Source organism: Anomaloglossus baeobatrachus, chromosome 12, assembly GCF_048569485.1.
Source record: "Anomaloglossus baeobatrachus isolate aAnoBae1 chromosome 12, aAnoBae1.hap1, whole genome shotgun sequence".
In the NCBI taxonomy this organism is placed as follows: domain Eukaryota; kingdom Metazoa; phylum Chordata; class Amphibia; order Anura; family Aromobatidae; genus Anomaloglossus; species Anomaloglossus baeobatrachus.
The window spans coordinates 138,431,103-138,453,706 of record NC_134364.1 but is presented as its reverse complement, the minus strand read 5'-3'; the positions used below and the strand labels follow the sequence as shown (position 1 = coordinate 138,453,706).

Sequence of the window (22,604 nt, the reverse complement as noted above, 5' to 3'; positions counted from 1 at the left end):
CAGCCACATCTGAGAGGCGGCCTCTACCAGGAGCAGATACACCAAATACAAACTACGGACAACCGCTGATCTCCAGCTAAAGAGAACCCACATCACAAGAGACAGTCAGCACTAACGTGAGCAGAGATGTGAGGACACAGCCACATCTGAGAGGCGGCCTCTACCAGGAGCCAATACACCAAATACAAACCACGGACAACCGCTGATCTCCAGCTACAGAGAACGCACATTACAAGGGACAGTCAGCACTAACTTGAGCAGAGATGTGAGGACACAGCCACATCTGAGAGGCGGCCTCTACCAGGAGCCAATGCACCAAATACAAACCACAGACAACCGCTGATCTCCAGCTACAGAGAACGCACATTACAAGGGACAGTCAGCACTAACGTGAGCAGAGATGTGAGGACACAAGAAGAAGCTCCAAAGGTGGGAAATCAGACCGTGCCATGAAAGACCCCAGCCAGCGTACTGCCACGGGCCGGCATGATGCCCACGGACAGGAGTGGAAAACTCTGTGTATGATCCCCTGTGAAGGCCAACTGAAATTACACCTAGTGTAAGGCATTGTGCTGCCCCCCATGTAGACCTGGGGAACATGGAGATACTGGGCGCACAGTGGTCTCCACCGTCTTCTGTAGAAAATGCACGCTCCTGGGCTCCTTAACCACTGTCCTCCTGACTTCCCCAGCCCTGATGTAGCAGGATTATGGGCATAGCAGAACAACCCAGGGTCACCAGCAGAACAGCTCCTCAGTAAATTGACCCCACAATGAGGCCTAATGGCAGTCTGTGCAGGGCCTCAGACTATCCCGGCATAAGGGCAGCCTGTCCACCCCGGAGAGCTCTCATTAGCGGCTATGCTTCCCAGTGATATAAGTGACAGGCTCTGGCCTCAATCTGTTCTCTCCTTTCTATTGTCCCGCTGAATGCACAAGGGGCGCCGGGAGATGGTCATCTATCTGCGGGAGGAAGCCATGCATGAAAGTGACAATCTCCATAGTAATACAAGCGGCCACTGACCAGAAACCCTGAAATCTGCTGCGGAAACCTGCCAATATCAGCTTCTAACAGATCACCTTGTGCCTACTTCACCTGCAGGAACGGCTGGCAGGACGGAAGGCGGCCATTACCACACTGCAAGATGGCGGCACGTCACTCGATTACAAGTAAAGACACTGAGGTAATGAGTGACCGCAGTGCAAAAATGGATGACCGCGCATACGTGTGGAGTGACCTATGGGCACAGCCGCAACATTACATGAGGTTTTCTCTGGAATTAATTGCCCACCCTACGCTCACAAGTTGTCAGCGAATGGACAGCGGGTTATTCACACAGATCCATGACACCCATAATAACATCCCATCATGGAAACCGTGGGCGAGGAAGACAAGGAGGCGGACACTGATCTCACCGCAAGCCCACAACATAAGACCTTACATGAAGGGGTCAAATGTACGAGAGAAACAAGCAAAACCAAAAAAAAGCAAACCCCCAAAGTATACTCCTGCTACACCATTACAGGGGTCACATATACAGTATACAGAGACCCCGCAGTGACCGGACGTCTCCTGCACCATTACAGGGGTCACATATACAGTATACAGAGACCCCGCAGTGACCGGACGTCTCCTGCACCATTACCGGGGCACATATACAGTATACAGAGACCCCGCAGTGACCGGACGTCTCCTGCACCATTACAGGGGTCACATATACAGTATACAGAGACCCCGCAGTGACCGGACGTCTCCTGCACCATTACAGGGGTCACATATACAGTATACAGAGACCCCGCAGTGACCGGACGTCTCCTGCACCATTACAGGGGTCACATATACAGTATACAGAGACCCCGCAGTGACCGGACGTCTCCTGTATCATTACAGGGGTCATATATACAGTATACAGAGACCCCGCAGTGACCGGACGTCTCCTGCACCATTAGAGGGGGAAAAAATTGGTTTGGTGTGGATGGAGAGTGGATATGGGCGTGACTGTGAAATGGGTGTGGTTAGGGGGCGTGGCCTAAAACAGGTTGTCCTCTCCTCCGCCCCTATACAGGTTGTCCTCTCCTCCGCCTCTATGCAGGTTGTCCTCTCCTCCGCCCCTATGCAGGTTGACCTCTGCTCCGCCCCTATGCAGGTTGCCCTCTGCTCCGCCCCAATGCAGGTTGCACTCTCCTCCGCCCCTATGCAGGTTGTCCTCTCCCCCGCCCCTATGCAGGTTGCCCTCTCCTCCGCCCCTATGCAGGTTGTCCTCTCCTCAGCCCCTATGCAGGTTGCCCTCTCCTCCGCCCCTATGCAGGTTGCCCTTTGCTCCGCCCCTATGCAGGTTGCCCTCTGCTCCGCCCCTATGCAGGTTGCCCTCTGCTCCGCCCCTATGCAGGTTGCCCTCTGCTCCGCCCCTATTCAGGTTGCCCTCTGCTCCTCCCCTATGCAGGTTGCCCTCTGCTCCGCCCCTATGCAGGTTGCCCTCTGCTCCGCCCCTATGCAGGTTGCCCTCTGCTCCGCCCCTATGCAGGTTGCCCTCTGCTCCGCCCCTATGCAGGTTGCCCTCTGCTCCGCCCCTATGCAGGTTGCCCTCTGCTCCGCCCCTATGCAGTTTGCCCTCTGCTCCGCCCCTATGCAGGTTGCCCTCTGCTCCACCCCCTATGCAGGTTGCCCTCTGCACCGCCCCCTATGCAGGTTGCCCTCTGCTCCGCCCCTATGCAGGTTGCCCTCTGCTCCGCCCCCTTTGCAGGTTGCCCTCTGCTCCGCCCCCTATGCAGGTTGCCCTCTGCTCCGCCCCTATGCAGGTTGCCCTCTGCTCCGCCCCTATGCAGGTTGCCCTCTGCTCCGCCCCTATGCAGGTTGCCCTCTGCTCCGCCCCTATGCAGGTTGCCCTCTCCTCCGCCCCTATGCAGGTTGCCCTCTGCTCCGCCCCTATACAGGTTGCCCTCTGCTCCGCCCCTATACAGGTTGCCCTCTGCTCCGCCCCTATGCAGGTGGCCCTCTGCTCCGCCCCTATGCAGGTTGCCCTCTGCTCCGCCCCTATGCAGGTTGCCCTCTCCTCGGGCCCCGCACGCTTCCCCCTCCTCTCCTTTCTGCTTCTCCCGCACGGATCCTCCACTGCCCTGCACAGCTCCCCATCTCCACTGTATAAATCCCCCTCTCTCCTTTGCCCCTGTATAGATTCCTCTTCGTCGCTGCCCCATATAGCTCCCCCTCCTTCATCTCCTCCACCCTCATAAAGATCCCTCATCCTCTCCAGCGGCCCGTAGAGATCCCCCTCCTATCCTCCTCTTCCTCGTACATATCCCTGTACTCTCCTCCTCCTCATCCTCCTCTTTGTATATATCCCCATCTCCTCCTCCATCTCAATCCCCCCCGCCGTGTGGGGGCTGATGATAGGGGTGGTGGTGTATTAGGGCAAGAGCGCTGTGTGGGGGCTAATGATGGGGGGGTGGGGGTGTATTAGGGCAAGAGCGCTGTGTGGGGGCTAATGATGGGGGTGTGGGGGTGTATTAGGGCAAGATCGCTGCGTGGGGGTGTATTGGGGCATGAGTGCTGTGTGGGGGCTGATGGGGGGGTGGGGGTGTATTAGGCCAGGAGCGCTGTGTGGGGGCTGATGATGGGGGTGGGGGTGTATTAGGGCAGGAGCGTTGTGTTGGGGCTGATGGGGTTGGGGGTTTATTAGGGCAGGAGCGCTGTGTGGGGACTGATGATGGGGGGTGGGGGTGTATTAGGGCAGGAGCGCTGTGTGGGGCTGATGGGGGGTGGGGGTGTATTAGAGCAGAAGGGCTGTGTGGGGCTGATGGGGGTGGTGGTGTATTAGGGCAGGAGCGCTGTGTGGGGGCTGATGATGGGGGTGGGGGTGTATTTGGGCAGGAGCGCCGTGTGGGGGCTGATGATGGGGGGGGTGGTATATTAGGGCAGGAGCGCCGTGTGGGGGCTGATGATAGGGGGTGGTGGTGTATTAGGGCAGGAGCGCCGTGTGGGGGCTGATGATGGGGGTGGGGGTGTATTAGGGCAGGAGCGCTGTGTGGGGCTGATGATGGGGTGGTGGTGGTATATTAGGGCAGGAGCGCCCTGTGGGGGCTGATAATGGGGGATGGTGGTGTATTAGGGCAGGAGCGCCCTGTGGGGGCTGATGATGGGGGATGGTGGTGTATTAGGGCAGGAGCGGCGTGTGGGGGCTGATGATGGGGGTGTATTAGGGCAGGAGCGCTGTGTGGGGGCTGATGATGGGGGTGGTGTATTAGGGCAGGAGCGCTGTGTGGGGGCTGATGATGGGGGGTGGTGTATTAGGGCAGGAGCGCTGTGTGGGGGCTGATGGGGGGTGGTGGTGTATTAGGGCAGGAGCGCTGTGTGGGGGTTGATGATAGGGGGTGGTGATGTTTTAGGGCAGGAGCGCTGTGTTGGGGCTGATGATGGGGGTGTATTAGGGCAGGAGCTCTGTGTGGGGGCTGGTGATGGGGGTGTATTAGGGCAGAAGCGCTGTGTGGGGGCTGATGATGGGGGGTTGGTTATTAGGGCAGGAGCGCTGTGTGGGGGCTGATGATGGGGGTGGGGGTGTATTAGGGCAGGAGCGCTGTGTGGGGGCTGATGATGGGGGTGGGGGTGTATTAGGGCAGGAGCGCTGTGTGGTGGTTGATGATGGGGGTTGGTGTATTAGGGCAGGAGAGCTGTGTGGGGGCTGATGATGGGGGTGGGGGTGTATTAGGGCAGGAGCGCTGTGTGAGGGCTGATGATGGGGGTGGGCGTGTATTAGGGCAGGAGCGTTGTGTGGGGGCTGATGGGGATGGGGTGTATTAGGGCAGGAGCGCTGTGTGGGGGCTGATGGGGGAGTTGGTGTATTAGGGCAGGAGCGCTGTGTGGGGGCTGATGGGGGGTTGGTGTATTAGGGCAGCAGCGCTGTGTGGGGGCTGATGATGGGGTGGGGGTGTATTAGGGCAGGAGCGCTGTGAGGGGGCTGATGATGGGGGTTGGGGGTATATTAGGGCAGGAGCGCTGTGTGGGGGCTGATGATGGGGGGTTGTATTAGGCGCTGGTCCTGGTGTTGATAGACTGGTTTCTCCTCACATCTCTTCATGTGATCGCGGCTCTATATAATCCTCACGTCTGTTCTTCATGTGATCGCGGCTCTATATAATCCTCATGCGTCTCTTCTTCATGTGATCGCGGCTCTATATAATCCTCACACGTCTGTTCTTCATGTGATCGTGGCTCTATATAATCCTCCCACGTCTGTTCTTCATGTGATCGCGGCTCTATATAATCCTCACATCTCTTCTTCATGTGATTGCGGCTCTATATAATCCTCACGTCTGTTCTTCATGTGATCGCGGCTCTATATAATCCTCACGTCTGTTCTTCATGTGATCGCGGCTCTATATAATCCTCACACGTCTGTTCTTCATGTGATCGTGGCTCTATATAATCCTCACGTCTCTCCTTCATGTGATCGCGGCTCTATATAATCCTCAAGTCTGTTCTTCATGTGATCGCGGCTCTATATAATCCTCACACGTCTGTTCTTCATGTGATTGCGGCTCTATATAATCCTCAAGCGTTTCCTAATGTGATTGCAGCTCTATGTAATCCTCACGTCTCTTCTTCATGTGATTGCGGCTCTATGTAATCCTCACGTCTCTTCTTCATGTGATTGCGGCTCTATGTAATCCTCACGTCTGTACTTCATGTGATCGCGGCTCTATATAATCCTCACACGTCTGTTCTTCATGTGATCGCGGCTCTATATAATCCTCACACGTCTGTTCTTCATGTGATCGCAGCTCTATATAATCCTCACACGTCTGTTCTTCATGTGATCGTGGCTCAATATAATCCTCACGTCTCTTCATGTGATCGCGGCTCTATATAATCCTCACGTCTGTCCTTCATGTGATCGCGGCTCTATATAATCCTCACACGTCTGTTCTTCATGTGATCGCGGCTCTATATAATCCTCACGTCTGTTCTTCATGTGATCGCGGCTCTATATAATCCTCACACGTCTGTTCTTCATGTGATCGTGGCTCTATATAATCCTCACGTCTCTTCATGTGATCGCGGCTCTATATAATCCTCAAGTCTGTTCTTCATGTGATCGCGGCTCTATATAATCCTCACACGTCTGTCCTTCATGTGATCGCGGCTCTATATAATCCTCACGTCTGTCCTTCATGTGATCGCGGCTCTATATAATCCTCACACGTCTGTTCTTCATGTGATTGCGGCTCTATATAATCCTCACGTCTGTTCTTCATGTGATCGCGGCTCTATATAATCCTCACGTCTGTTCTTCATGTGATCGCGGCTCTATATAATCCTCACACGTCTGTTCTTCATGTGATCGTGGCTCTATATAATCCTCACGTCTCTCCTTCATGTGATCGCGGCTCTATATAATCCTCAAGTCTGTTCTTCATGTGATCGCGGCTCTATATAATCCTCACACGTCTGTTCTTCATGTGATTGCGGCTCTATATAATCCTCACGCGTTTCCTAATGTGATTGCAGCTCTATGTAATCCTCACGTCTCTTCTTCATGTGATTGCGGCTCTATGTAATCCTCACGTCTCTTCTTCATGTGATTGCGGCTCTATGTAATCCTCACGTCTGTACTTCATGTGATCGCGGCTCTATATAATCCTCACACGTCTGTTCTTCATGTGATCGCGGCTCTATATAATCCTCACACGTCTGTTCTTCATGTGATCGCAGCTCTATATAATCCTCACACGTCTGTTCTTCATGTGATCGTGGCTCAATATAATCCTCACGTCTCTTCATGTGATCGCGGCTCTATATAATCCTCACGTCTGTCCTTCATGTGATCGCGGCTCTATATAATCCTCACACGTCTGTTCTTCATGTGATCGCGGCTCTATATAATCCTCACGTCTGTTCTTCATGTGATCGCGGCTCTATATAATCCTCACACGTCTGTTCTTCATGTGATCGTGGCTCTATATAATCCTCACGTCTCTTCATGTGATCGCGGCTCTATATAATCCTCAAGTCTGTTCTTCATGTGATCGCGGCTCTATATAATCCTCACACGTCTGTCCTTCATGTGATCGCGGCTCTATATAATCCTCACGTCTGTCCTTCATGTGATCGCGGCTCTATATAATCCTCACACGTCTGTTCTTCATGTGATCGCGGCTCTATATAATCCTCACGTCTGTTCTTCATGTGATCGCGGCTCTATATAATCCTCACACGTCTGTTCTTCATGTGATCGCGGCTCTATATAATCCTCACACGTCTGTTCTTCATGTGATTGCGGCTCTATATAATCCTCACGCGTTTCCTAATGTGATTGCAGCTCTATGTAATCCTCACGTCTCTTCTTCATGTGATTGCGGCTCTATGTAATCCTCACGTCTCTTCTTCATGTGATTGCGGCTCTATGTAATCCTCACGTCTGTACTTCATGTGATCGCGGCTCTATATAATCCTCACACGTCTGTTCTTCATGTGATCGCGGCTCTATATAATCCTCACACGTCTGTTCTTCATGTGATCGCAGCTCTATATAATCCTCACACGTCTGTTCTTCATGTGATCGTGGCTCAATATAATCCTCACGTCTCTTCATGTGATCGCGGCTCTATATAATCCTCACGTCTGTCCTTCATGTGATCGCGGCTCTATATAATCCTCACACGTCTGTTCTTCATGTGATCGCGGCTCTATATAATCCTCACGTCTGTTCTTCATGTGATCGCGGCTCTATATAATCCTCAAGTCTGTTCTTCATGTGATCGCGGCTCTATATAATCCTCACACGTCTGTTCTTCATGTGATCGCGGCTCTATATAATCCTCACGTCTGTTCTTCATGTGATCGCGGCTCTATATAATCCTCACGTCTGTTCTTCATGTGATCGCGGCTCTATATAATCCTCACACGTCTGTTCTTCATGTGATCGCGGCTCTATATAATCCTCACGTCTGTTCTTCATGTGATCGCGGCTCTATATAATCCTCACACGTCTCTTCTTCATGTGATCGCGGCTCTATATAATCCTCACACGTCTCTTCATGTTATCGCGGCTCTATATAATCCTCACGCGTCTCTTCTTCATGTTATCGCGGCTCTATATAATCCTCACACGTCTGTTCTTCATGTGATCGTGGCTCTATATAATCCTCACGTCTCTTCTTCATGTGATCGCGGCTCTATATAATCCTCACGTCTGTTCATGTGATCGCGGCTCTATATAATCCTCACATGTCTCTTCTTCATGTGATCGCGGCTCTATATAATCCTCACGTCTGTTCTTCATGTGATCGCGGCTCTATATAATCCTCACACGTCTGTTCTTCATGTGATCGCGGCTCTATATAATCCTCACACGTCTGTTCTTCATGTTATCGCGGCTCTATATAATCCTCATGCGTCTCTTCTTCATGTGATCGCGGCTCTATATAATCCTCACACGTCTGTTCTTCATGTGATCGCGGCTCTATATAATCCTCACATGTCTCTTCTTCATGTGATCGCGGCTCTATATAATCCTCACGTCTGTTCTTCATGTGATCGCGGCTCTATATAATCCTCACACGTCTGTTCTTCATGTGATCGTGGCTCTATATAATCCTCACACGTCTGTTCTTCATGTAATCGCGGCTCTATATAATCCTCACGTCTGTTCTTCATGTGATCGCAGCTCTATATAATCCTCACACGTCTGTCCTTCATGTGATCACGGCTCTATATAATCCTCACACGTCTGTTCTTCATGTGATCCCGGCTCTATATAATCCTCACGTCTCTTCTTCATGTGATCGCGGCCTATATAATCCTCACACGTCTGTTCTTCATGTGATCGTGGCTCTATATAATCCTCACGTCTGTTCTTCATGTGATCGCGGCTCTATATAATCCTCACGTCTGTTCTTCATGTGATCGCGGCTCTATATAATCCTCACACGTCTGTTCTTCATGTGATCGTGGCTCTATATAATCCTCACACGTCTCTTCATGTGATCGCGGCTCTATATAATCCTCACACGTCTCTCCTTCATGTGATCGCGGCTCTATATAATCCTCACACGTCTGTTCTTCATGTGATCGCGGCTCTATATAATCCTCACGTCTGTTCTTCATGTGATCGCGGCTCTATATAATCCTCACGTCTGTTCTTCATGTGATCGCGGCTCTATATAATCCTCACATGTCTCTTCTTCATGTGATCGCGGCTCTATATAATCCTCACACGTCTCTTCTTCATGTGATCGTGGCTCTATATAATCCTCACACGTCTCTTCATGTTATCGCGGCTCTATATAATCCTCACGCGTCTCTTCTTCATGTTATCGCGGCTCTATATAATCCTCACACGTCTGTTCTTCATGTGATCGTGGCTCTATGTAATCCTCACACGTCTCTTCTTCATGTGATCGAGGCTCTATATAATCCTCATGAGTCTCTTCTTCATGTGATCGCGGCTCTATATAATCCTCACACGTCTCTTCTTCATGTGATCGCGGCTCTATATAATCCTCACGTCTGTTCTTCATGTGATCGCGGCTCTATATAATCCTCACACGTCTGTTCTTCATGTTATCGCGGCTCTATATAATCCTCATGCGTCTCTTCTTCATGTGATCGTGGCTCTATATAATCCTCACACGTCTGTTCTTCATGTGATCGTGGCTCTATATAATCCTTACACGTCTGTTCTTCATGTGATCATGGCTCTATCTAATCCTCACGTCTGTTCTTCATGTGATCGCAGCTCTATATAATCCTCACACGTCTGTCCTTCATGTGATCTCAGCTCTATATAATCCTCACACGTCTCTTCATGTGATCGCGGCTCTATATAATCCTCACGTCTGTTCTTCATGTGATCGCGGCTCTATATAATCCTCACACGTCTGTTCTTCATGTGATCCCGGCTCTATATAATCCTCCCACGTCTCTTCTTCATGTGATCGTGGCTCTATATAATCCTCACGTCTGTTCTTCATGTGATCGCGGCTCTATATAATCCTCACACGTCTCATCTTCATGTGATCGTGGCTCTATATAATCCTCACATCTCTTCTTCATGTGATCGTGGCTCTATATAATTCTCACGTCTGTTCTTCATGTGATCGCGGCTCTATATAATCCTCACGTCTGTTCTTCATGTGATCGTGGCTCTATATAATCCTCACGTCTGTTCTTCATGTGATCGCGGCTCTATATAATCCTCACGTCTGTTCTTCATGTGATCGCGGCTCTATATAATCCTCACACGTCTGTTCTTCATGTGATCGTGGCTCTATATAATCCTCACACGTCTGTTCTTCATGTGATCGCGGCTCTATATAATCCTCACACGTCTGTTCTTCATGTGATCGTGGCTCTATATAATCCTCACACGTCTCTTCATGTGATCGCGGCTCTATATAATCCTCACACGTCTCTCCTTCATGTGATCGCGGCTCTATATAATCCTCAAGTCTGTTCTTCATGTGATCGCGGCTCTATATAATCCTCACACGTCTGTTCTTCATGTGATCGCGGCTCTATATAATCCTCACGTCTGTTCTTCATGTGATCGCGGCTCTATATAATCCTCACGTCTGTGCTTCATGTGATCGCGGCTCTATATAATCCTCACATGTCTCTTCTTCATGTGATCGCGGCTCTATATAATCCTCACACGTCTATTCTTCATGGGATCGCGGATCTATATAATCCTCACACGTCTCTTCATGTTATCGCGGCTCTATATAATCCTCACGCGTCTCTTCTTCATGTTATCGCGGCTCTATATAATCCTCACACGTCTGTTCTTCATGTGATCGTGGCTCTATATAATCCTCACACGTCTCTTCTTCATGTGATCGCGGCTCTATATAATCCTCATGCGTCTCTTCTTCATGTGATCGCGGCTCTATATAATCCTCACATGTCTCTTCTTCATGTGATCGCGGCTCTATATAATCCTTACACGTCTCTTCTTCATGTGATCGTGGCTCTATATAATCCTCACACGTCTCTTCTTCATGTGATCGCGGCTCTATATAATCCTCACGTCTGTTCTTCATGTGATCGCGGCTCTATATAATCCTCACGTCTGTTCTTCATGTGATCGCGGCTCTATATAATCCTCACATGTCTCTTCTTCATGTGATTGCGGCTCTATATAATCCTCACACGTCTGTTCTTCATGTGATCGCGGCTCTATATAATCCTCACACGTCTCTTCTTCATGTGATTGCGGCTCTATATAATCCTCACACGTCTCTTCTTCATGTAACCGCGGCTCTATATAATCCTCACACGTCTATTCATGTTATCGCGGCTCTATATAATCCTCACGCGTCTCTTCTTCATGTTATCGCGGCTCTATATAATCCTCACACGTCTGTTCTTCATGTGATCGTGGCTCTATATAATCCTCACGTCTGTTCTTCATGTGATCGCGGCTCTATATAATCCTCACGTCTGTTCTTCATGTGATCGCGGCTCTATATAATCCTCACACGTCTGTTCTTCATGTGATCGTGGCTCTATATAATCCTCACATGTCTCTTCATTTGATCGCGGCTCTATATAATCCTCACACGTCTGTTCTTCATGTGATCGCGGCTCTATATAATCCTCACACGTCTCTTCTTCATGTGATCGCGGCTCTATATAATCCTCACGTCTGTCCTTCATGTGATCGCGGCTCTATATAATCCTCACACGTCTCTTCTTCATGTGATCGCGGCTCTATATAATCCTCACACGTCTCTTTTTCATGTGATCGCGGCTCCATATAATCCTCACACGTCTCTTCATGTTATCGCGGCTCTATATAATCCTCACACGTCTCTTCTTCATGTGATCGTGGCTCTATATAATCCTCACATGTCTCTTCTTCATGTTATCGCGGCTCTATATAATCCTCACGTCTGTTCATGTGATCGCGGCTCTATATAATCCTCACATGTCTCTTCTTCATGTGATCGCGGCTCTATATAATCCTCACACGTCTGTTCTTCATGTGATCGCGGCTCTATATAATCCTCACACGTCTGTCCTTCATGTGATCGCGGCTCTATATAATCCTCATGTCTGTCCTTAATGTTATCGCGGCTCTATATAATCCTCACACGTCTGTTCTTCATGTGATCGCGGCCCTATATAATCCTCACGTCTGTTCTTCATGTGATCGCGGCTCTATATAATCCTCAAGTCTGTTCTTCATGTGATTGCAGCTCTATATAATCCTCACATGTCTGTTCTTCATGTGATCGCGGCTCTATATAATCCTCACGTCTGTTCTTCATGTGATCGCGGCTCTATATAATCCTCATGCGTCTCTTCTTCATGTGATCGTGGCTCTATATAATTCTCATGCGTCTCTTCTTCATGTGATCGTGGCTCTATATAATCCTCACGTCTGTTCTTCATGTGATCGCGGCTCTATATAATCCTCAGACGTCTGTTCTTCATGTGATCGCGGCTCTATATAATCCTCACGTCTGTTCTTCATGTGATCGCGGCTCGATATAATCCTCACACGTCTCTTCTTCATGTGATCGCGGCTCTATATAATCCTCACGTCTGTCCTTCATGTGATCGCGGCTCTATATAATCCTCACACGTCTCTTCTTCATGTGATCGTGGCTCTATATAATCCTCACACGTCTCTTCTTCATGTGATCGCGGCTCTATATAATCCTCACACGTCTCTTCATGTTATCGCGGCTCTATATAATCCTCACGCGTCTCTTCTTCATGTGATCGCGGCTCTATATAATCCTCACATGTCTCTTCTTCATGTGATCGCGGCTCTATATAATCCTCACGTCTGTTCTTCATGTGATCGCGGCTCTATATAATCCTCACACGTCTGTTCTTCATGTGATCGCGGCTCTATATAATCCTCACACGTCTGTTCTTCATGTGATCGCGGCTCTATATAATCCTCACACGTCTGTTCTTCATGTTATCGCGGCTCTATATAATCCTCACACGTCTCTTCTTCATGTGATCTCGGCTCTATATAATCCTCACACGTCTGTTCTTCATGTGATCGCGGCTCTATATAATCCTCACACGTCTGTTCTTCATGTGATCGCGGCTCTATATAATCCTCACGTCTGTTCATGTGATCGCGGCTCTATATAATCCTCACACGTCTCTTCTTCATGTGATCGCGGCTCTATATAATCCTCACGTCTGTTCTTCATGTGATCGCTGCTCTATATAATCCTCACACGTCTGTCCTTCATGTGATCGCGGCTCTATATAATCCTCACACGTCTCTTCTTTATGTGATCGCGGCTCTATATAATCCTCACACGTCTGTTCTTCATGTGATCGCGGCTCTATATAATCCTCACACGTCTCTTCTTCATGTGATCGTGGCTCTAGATAATCCTCACGTCTGTTCTTCATGTGATCGCGGCTCTATATAATCCTCATGTCTGTTCTTCATGTGATCGTGGCTCTATATAATCCTCACGCCTGTTCTTCATGTGATCGCGGCTCTATATAATCCTCACGTCTGTTCTTCATGTGATCGCGGCTCTATATAATCCTCACACGTCTGTTCTTCATGTGATCGCGGCTCTATATAATTTTCACGCGTCTCTTCATGTAATCGCGGCTCTATATAATCCTCACGTCTGTTCTTCATGTGATCGCGGCTCTATATAATCCTCACATGTCTCTCCTTCATGTGATCGCGGCTCTATATAATCCTCAAGTCTGTTCTTCATGTGATCGCGTCTCTATATAATCCTCACACGTCTGTTCTTCATGTGATCGCGGCTCTATATAATCCTCACGTCTGTTCTTCATGTGATCACGGCTCTATATAATCCTCACACGTCTGTTCTTCATGTGATCGCGGCTCTATATAATCCTCAAGTCTGTTCTTCATGTGATCGCGTCTCTATATAATCCTCACACGTCTGTTCTTCATGTGATCGCGGCTCTATATAATCCTCACGTCTGTTCTTCATGTGATCACGGCTCTATATAATCCTCACGTCTGTTCTTCATGTGATCGCGGCTCTATATAATCCTCACATGTCTCTTCTTCATGTGATCGCGGCTCTATATAATCCTCACACGTCTCTTCTTCATGTGATCGCGGCTCTATATAATCCTCACACGTCTCTTCATGTTATCGCGGCTCTATATAATCCTCACATGTCTGTTCTTCATGTGATCGCGGCTCTATATAATCCTCACACGTCTGTTCTTCATGTGATCGTGGCTCTATATAATCCTCACACGTCTGTTCTTCATGTGATCGTGGCTCTATATAATCCTCACACGTCTCTTCTTCATGTGATCGCGGCTCTATATAATCCTTATGCGTCTCTTCTTCATGTGATCGCGGCTCTATATAATCCTCACATGTCTCTTCTTCATGTGATCGTGGCTCTATATAATCCTCACACGTCTCTTCTTCATGTGATCGCGGCTCTATATAATCCTCACATGTCTCTTCATGTTATCGCGGCTCTATATAATCCTCACACGTCTCTTCTTCATGTGATCGTGGCTCTATATAATCCTCACACGTCTGTTCTTCATGTGATCGCGGCTCTATATAATCCTCCCGTCTGTCCTTCATGTGATCGTGGCTCTATATAATCCTCACATGTCTGTTCTTCATGTGATCGCGGCTCTATATAATCCTCACACGTCTCTTCTTCATGTGATCGCGGCTCTATATAATCCTCACGTCTGTTCTTCATGTGATCGCGGCTCTATATAATCCTCACATGTCTCTTCTTCATGTGATCGCGGCTTTATATAATCATCACGCGTCTCTTCATGTGATCGCGGCTCTATATAATCCTCACACGTCTCTTCATCATGTGATCGCGGCTCTATATAATCCTCACATGTCTCTTCTTCATGTGATCGCGGCTCTGTATAATCATCACGCGTCTCTTCATGTGATCGCGGCTCTATATAATCATCACGCGTCTCTTCTTCATGTGATTGCGGCTCTATATAATCCTGATGCGTCTCTTCTTCATGTGATCGCGTCTCTATATAATCCTCACAAGTCTGTTCTTCATGTGATCACGGCTCTATATAATCCTCACACGTCTGTTCTTCATGTGATCGCGGCTCTATATAATCCTCATACGTCTGTTCTTCATGTGATCGCGTCTCTATATAATCCTCACAAGTCTGTTCTTCATGTGATCGTGGCTCTATATAATCCTCACACGTCTCTTCTTCATGTGATCGCAGCTCTATATAATCCTCACGTCTGTTCTTCATGTGATCGCGGCTCTATATAATCCTCCCGTCTGTTCTTCATGTGATCGCGGCTCTATATAATCCTCACACGTCTCTTCTTCATGTGATCGCGGCTCTATATAATCCTCACACGTCTCTTCTTCATGTGATCGTGGCTCTATATAATCCTCACATGTCTCTTCATGTTATCGCGGCTCTATATAATCCTCACACGTCTGTTCTTCATGTGATCGCGGCTCTATATAATCCTCACACGTCTGTTCTTCATGTGATCGCGGCTCTATAGAATCATCACGTGTCTCTTCATGTTATCGCGGCTCTATATAATCCTCACGCGTCTCTTCTTCATGTGATCGCGGCTCTATATAATCCTCACGTCTGTTCTTCATGTGATCGCAGCTCTATATAATCCTCACATGTCTCTTCTTCATGTGATCGCGGCTCTATATAATCCTCACACGTCTCTTCTTCATGTGATCGTGGCTCTATATAATCCTCACACGTCTCTTCTTCATGTGATCGCAGCTCTATATAATCCTCACACGTCTCTTCTTCATGTGATCGTGGCTCTATATAATCCTCACACGTCTGTTCTTCATGTGATTGCGGCTCTATATAATCCTCACGTCTCTTCATGTGATCGCGGCTCTATATAATCCTCACATGTCTCTTCATGTGATCGCGGCTCTATATAATCCTCACACGTCTCTTCTTCATGTGATCGCGGCTCTATATAATCCTCACATGTCTCTTCATGTTATCGCGGCTCTATATAATCCTCACACGTCTCTTCTTCATGTGATCGTGGCTCTATATAATCCTCACACGTCTGTTCTTCATGTGATCGCGGCTCCATATAATCCTCCCGCGTCTCTTCTTCAAGTGATCGCGGCTCTATATAATCATCACACGTCTGTTCTTCATGTGATCGCGGCTCTATATAATCATCACACGTCTGTTCTTCATGTGATCGCGGCTCTATATAATCCTCACGTCTGTTCCTCATGTGATCGCGGCTCTGTATAATCATCACATGTCTCTTCTTTATGTGATCGCGGCTCTATATTATCCGGTTTCTTTGCTCTGGCACTGTCTGGGTGTGTGTTACAGGGGGAGCGTGACCATCACTAAGTGCTTTTGTCCAGCTCAATATTTCCTAATTAATTCTCAGCCTTGAGAGCAGAGATTAGAGAAAAAATCCAAATTACAGCTCAGCCGTGCGTGCGATGTATTGACGGACACACGTGACCAGAGGCGGCCTGTCAGAAGCTTTTCAGCAGACCCTATCTGGCTTCTGGTGTAAAGATGGTGTGGTGTTTGGGGATCAGGATATCCCGGGGGTCGGCTCCTGCGGGGAGGATGAAGGGGTCCCTGCTCTGCGGGGTGGCTCGGCTGATGGGACTAATGTCTTTTTTTTTTTTCCTTCCAGTTTGCGACGCAATGACTACACGGTTCAGGTGAATGTTAACGACTACCTTGACATTTACTGCCCACATTATAACGATACGGTGGCGGATCACCGGATGGAGCAGTATATCATGTACATGGTGAATTATGAGGGCTACCACTCCTGCAACACCAGCCATGGCTTCAAGCGCTGGGAATGTAACCGGCCGCACTCCCCGCACAGCCCTATCAAGTTCTCGGAGAAGTTTCAGCGGTACAGCGCCTTTTCTCTGGGGTACGAGTTCCACGCGGGACACAACTACTACTACATCTGTGAGTACCGGAGAGTAGAGCCGCATTGGGGCCATCAAGTACATTCAGCAAGCGCGCTGAAGATCTCAGTGTCCCAGGAACAGAACCAAGGCGTTACATTTTAGCCCAGTGGTGAGCCGCCTGCAGCCTCCGACAGGGGAGCGTCTTACCTTGCGTTTGTTAGATGGAGGACGTGTCATCTGACTCTGGGTTTGTGCACCATGTATTGCATGCCTGCACTGTCCTGTAATACGGATGCCTGTATACAGCGGTGTAATAAGACTGGTGCATATCTCACCCTAGTGGTCAAAATATAGAATTGCACATGTGATCAGTGCAGTGGATGTTGCTCACTGACACAGGAGGAGCCGCTGCCTCTGAGTCTGCGAGTGATCACTGCCATCCATCTACCCCAGAGCGAAGGCTCACACCGGATTGTGGGATCTGTCCGGCTGATGTATGGGCTCCTCGCACCCCAAATTCTGCCGGATGTAAGGGGGATGGCCTCACTCCCAAGTCACATGTGAGGGGGCACTAATCACAGCAGGCTAGTGGAGGCTCCCGCTGCAGTCATCTGTCGTCCGGTGGATGGACATCCCCGGTCCCCTTACAGGATCCCTCCTGCTGATACTCAGTTGAACCCTTCAGTTGTTCCTCCTGGTATTTTAGTCTTAATTTTTACATTGCACCCATTCTTATTGTTTTTTGTTTTTTTTTCTTTTTCCAGCAACACCAACCCACAACCACCGGCACTCGTGCCTGAAGATGAAAGTGTCCGTGTTCTGCGCAACCAGTAAGTGTTTAAAACCTGGGACCTGGGGGGATGGTGATTGCTTACTGTTGTCAGGACTACGTCAGGCGCGTGGTAATGGTGTCGTCCTTCCCCCGCAGCGGCTCATTCTGGAGAGAAGCACGCTCCCACCCTGCCCCAATTCACGATAGGACCAGAGGTGAAGATTGAAGACCTAGGTGAGTCTGCTCACCAGGGCTGTGGAGTTGGAGTCGTGGAGTCGGAGCTAATTTTGATGGAGTCGGAGCCGGAGTCGGAGCTAATTTTGATGGAGCCGAAGTCGCAGCTCATTTTGATGGAGTCGGAGTCGGTATAAAATGAACCGGCTCCGACTCCTAGAATATATAATAAATTGGGCACAGTAGTGCAATGCAGAATGTGTTGAATATTTTTTCATAGGAATTTGGGAAAGTTATGAAATGTCCTATAAATGGCTGTTCTGTTCCTGATCTAAGGCTACATTCACACACAGCGTTTTTGCTGCGTTTTTTGAGGATACATTTGTCAGCTGCAAAAGCAGATCAGCTTTTTAAAAAACTGCATAACCTGAAAGGTTTTTGAGCTCATAAAAAAGCATCAGAAAAAGGCCACACAAGCTGACTGCTCATTCTTTGTGAGGATCCTCACAAAACGCTGTGTCTGAATGTCCTATCTTGTCACCCATTGCCTTTGCTGGATGCCCAGAGTCACTGCATTTCACTGAATTATTTTGCCATCAATATTCGATGTTTGTAAAGAAGAAAGAAATTGTTAGCAAGACACTGGCAGTAACAGATAGTAAAGCTCATCACAGCAGCCAGCTTCTCCAGGCCTTAGTGGAAAAAGTTCTGCAAGATTACCAACTCAAAAAAGAACAGGTTCTTGCTATTGTAAAGGACAATGCTTCAAACTTGATAAGTACAATTAAACTGATGAATGAGAGTAATGAACAACAGCTAGAAGAAAATTTAGGATTTAGTATGTGTGAGATGGAGCCACAGCGCTGCTCATGTAACGGAGGAACAAACAGATATTACAACAGAAGAACAGCAAAATGATACTTTAGGATTAGATGATCTTGTTGAAGCTGCTTCAAAACTGCTGTCATGTGACCCGGAAGTTGTGGTGTTGCCACTGTACTGTATCGTACTATACTGGCGTGCGCCGCATCCGCCAAACTGGTGAAAAGCCGGATGTGTGAAACTGGGCGGACATGCTGGAAATCTAATTGGAAAAGTGAGGAAGTTGGTTATTGCCGCCAGAACCCCTAAAATTGATTCCATCTTGAAGAAATGTGCTGGGAAAGGGGCAATTGTTGATCAAGCCACTCGGTGAGGAAGTACTTATTTAATGACTGAGCGATTGCTTGAACTAAAATCATTTCTTATAGATATGGTAAACCCTCAAGTAACCTTAAATGAAGGTCATTGGACACAGGTGGCTAAATTGAAGGAATTGCTTAATCACCCATTTACCGTGACTAAAAAATTACAAGCTGAGGATTTAACTCCTGGCATTTTCATATGGGAGTGGAAGAACTTGCTATTTTGCCTGTCCCAAACAGGAGGTTTAATCGCAGATGGCATTTCTGCTTCAATGAAACGGAGAGATACACAGCTATTTGAAAATAAAATTCTTCTGACAGCTGTTTATGTGGACCCAAGTCTTCGTATACTGCTTGATGATCAACAGCTTACTAAAGGAAAAGAAGCTTTGAGTGAGGTAGCAGTTAGGATGAGCGGCTACAGGACTGCCAGGTGCAAGAGGACTTGGGTCCTGACAGTGCTACTGCTGCCATATCTTCATCCTCATCAGATGAGGAGTTTAACTTTGAGAAGTATTTGGATGACATGAAGCAGCAAAGTGTTGCCGCAAGGAAAAAGATTTCCCTCTGTCACCTATAGCAGCAGATTGACCAGATTTCAGTAAAATGTTTCACTTGCTCTCAAAGAAATAGAAAAATTCAACCGTTCATCAAAACTGACTGTGCATGAGGCAATTCCTTTATACCCGGAAATTGTTAGAGATGTTGCCCATGTGGTTATTGCTTTGCCTCCAACCCAAGTTACTGTAGAGAGGATGTTCTCTAGCCTTAATATTAGGTCACATCAGGTCATCTGTGAAGGAGGATCTGATGGAGGCAATTGTATGTCTTACAACAAATTCATAGACTACACAAATGTTATTTACTATGTTTTTGTTGAAAACTGTTTTTTGCCACCTACATAGTGTTTTATATATATATATATATATATATATATATATATATATATATATATATATATATATATATATATATATATATATATATAGAGATAATGCACTATGTAAGTGGCAAAAAAACATTTTTCATCAAAAACATACTAAATATTTAGCATAATGCTCATATTTAAGTGAAAAATATATTGTAGTATAATGTGAACATCAGACATTTAATCATTTTTATGATACAATAATCAAGATATTTAGATAGAACATAAAATATATTTATTGTAATACAACTTTAGAACACAAACTAATAAATTGTAAATATGTAATATATATAATATATAATTATACAGTGTGTGTGTATATATATTACACAAGATATATATGTATTCTACTGTATATTACATATTGTATTACATATTTACAATTTATTAGTTTTTTGTGTTCTAAAGTTGTATCCAATAAATATATTTTATGTTCTATTAAAATATCTTGATTATTGTATCATAAAAATTAAATGTCTGATGATCACATACACATGTTGATGTCCTACAATACATTTTTCACCTAACTATAAGCAATATATGTAGGAGTCGGAGTGGTGGAGTCTGAGTCGGTGCAAGGGAAATTGAAGAGTCTGAGTCGAAGGTTTAGCTTACCGACTCCACAGCCCTGCTGCTCACTCGTGGTGCGCTGTCTCCCCCTGCAGGATGGTCGACTCATAGCAGTTTCTCACACTTCCTCACATGCTGGTGTCCGGATCATATTCTACAGGAGGTGCCCATAGATGCAGATCGGTAGTTGATGACCCGCAGAGTGGTCTCGTGCCTCATCCATGACAGGCCATCACACCCATCAAATATGGTAGTCTGCAGGCACCTGCTACTTGTGCCCGGTGTCGTCCCGAAAGATTCGGAAATTGCAGCCAAGTGTTTGACTGGATTAGTGATTGAGCTCTGACTACCCGGGACTAAGACACCAGCTTCATTGCTGCTGTTGGAATGTAGATTGGATTGTTCCTGGCCGGCCAGATAATCACACGAGCTGCTTCCCTTCATCGTGTTTAGCTGTTATTGCCGCCCGCAGGACGGTGTCACAGGGCGACTCTGAGCTTAATGTTTTTGGGCTCCCAAAGACACTGCTGCTCCTGTCATAAATATAAACCTCCTTGGGTGTTGTGTAAGTAAACCCTTGTCTAATGTGCATCTTGTAGGCGGCCGCCATGTATATTGTGACCTACATACTGGACGGTCACCTCCATCTGCTGTCTCCTCTTGGCTTAAATGTACTTTTGTGTTCAAGGGACATGTTGTTCAGTCTCGCTAGTCCCCTCTGGTGTTTAAGTCCTCTGCAGACATCACATGGACGATCCCACTCGTCTACCTTCACTCTCCACCTTCCTACATCAATCACCTTTTTCACGCTCTACATCCCCTGACTGACCTCGGCCCCTGCCCTCCGCCTACCTCTGACTATGACCTCGACCCCTACCCTCCACCCATATCTCGGACTGCAACCGGGGCTCTTGTCCTTTGCCCGCATCTTGGACTGGGACTCTGGCCCTTGCCCTTTGCCCGCATCTTGGACTGGGACTCTGGTCCGTGCCCTCTGCCCGCCTCTTGGACTGGGACTCTGGTCCGTGCCCTCTGCCCTCCTCTTGGACTGGGACTCTGGTCCGTGCCCTCTGCCCGCCTCTTGGACTGGGACTCTGGTCCGTGCCCTCTGCCCACCTCTTGGACTGGGACTCTGGTCCGTGCCCTCTGCCCGCCTCTTGGACTGGGAACCTGGTCCGTGCCCTCTGCCCACCTCTTGGACTGGGAACCTGGTCCGTGCCCTCCGCCCGCCTCTTGGACTGGGAACCTGGTCCGTGCCCTCCGTCCGCCCATTGGACTGGGACTCTGGTCTGTGCCCTCTGCCCGCCCATTGGACTGGGACTCTGGTCCGTGCCCTCTGCCCGCCCATTGGACTGGGACTCTGGTCCGTGCCCTCTGCCTGCCCATTGGACTGGGACTCTGGTCCGTGCCCTCTGCCCCCGCTCATTGGACTGGGACTCTGGTCCGTGCCCTCTGCCCGCCTCTTGGACTGGGACTCTGGTCCATGCCCTCTGCCCGCCTCTTGGACTGGGACTCTGGTCCGTGCCCTCTGCCCGCCTCTTGGACTGCCACTTGAGCCCATTTCTGCTTTACTGTTGGACACCAGATCTTGCTTTCCTCCATTCACCTTTTCCCTCCTGTATTTCAGGTAACTTTAATCCAGAGATCCCCAAGTTGGAGAAGAGCATTAGTGGGACGAGCCCGAAGCGAGAACACTTACATTTGACGGTGGCCGTCTCTCTGCTCCTAATGACTCTCTTGGCGTCTTAGTTTTCTTGTTTCAGGCTGAAGACCTCGGAGAAATGAATGCAATCTCCACATTCAGAACTCTGTAAGGACTGTGCAGGTTGGGGAGCGGCTGATGGGAGGAGGAGCAGCGTCCTTAATCTCATTTATTTTTTTTTTTTTTAACAAAAATCTTTTTTTTTTTTTATTAAGACTGAACCTGCGGCACTAAAATCACAACCCTGACACTAGTGGACACTATCGAGGTCTTGTGATTTCTTGAATAATATCATTGAGCAGACAGGACCAAGGAGCTGCTGCCTAGAGCTTGTGATCCACAGGGCCCTGCTCTGCCCCGGCCCACAACATACAACTGGCGGCCACACCTATGGGCTGTTATT

General features: G+C 48.1%; 1 protein-coding gene across 1 annotated transcript; it reads left to right on the top strand.

Moving 5' to 3' along the window:
- The first annotated feature begins 1,368 nt into the window (after nt 1-1,368).
- LOC142257693 (ephrin-A3-like) lies at nt 1,369-22,402 on the top strand. The gene is made up of 5 exons (XM_075329826.1): nt 1,369-1,456; nt 16,516-16,929; nt 17,636-17,701; nt 17,800-17,877; nt 22,127-22,402. The coding sequence occupies exons 1-5, from the start codon at nt 1,369-1,371 to the stop codon at nt 22,246-22,248; spliced, it is 768 nt and encodes a 255-aa protein (XP_075185941.1). The 3' UTR covers nt 22,249-22,402.
- Nucleotides 22,403-22,604: the final 202 nt, after the last annotated feature.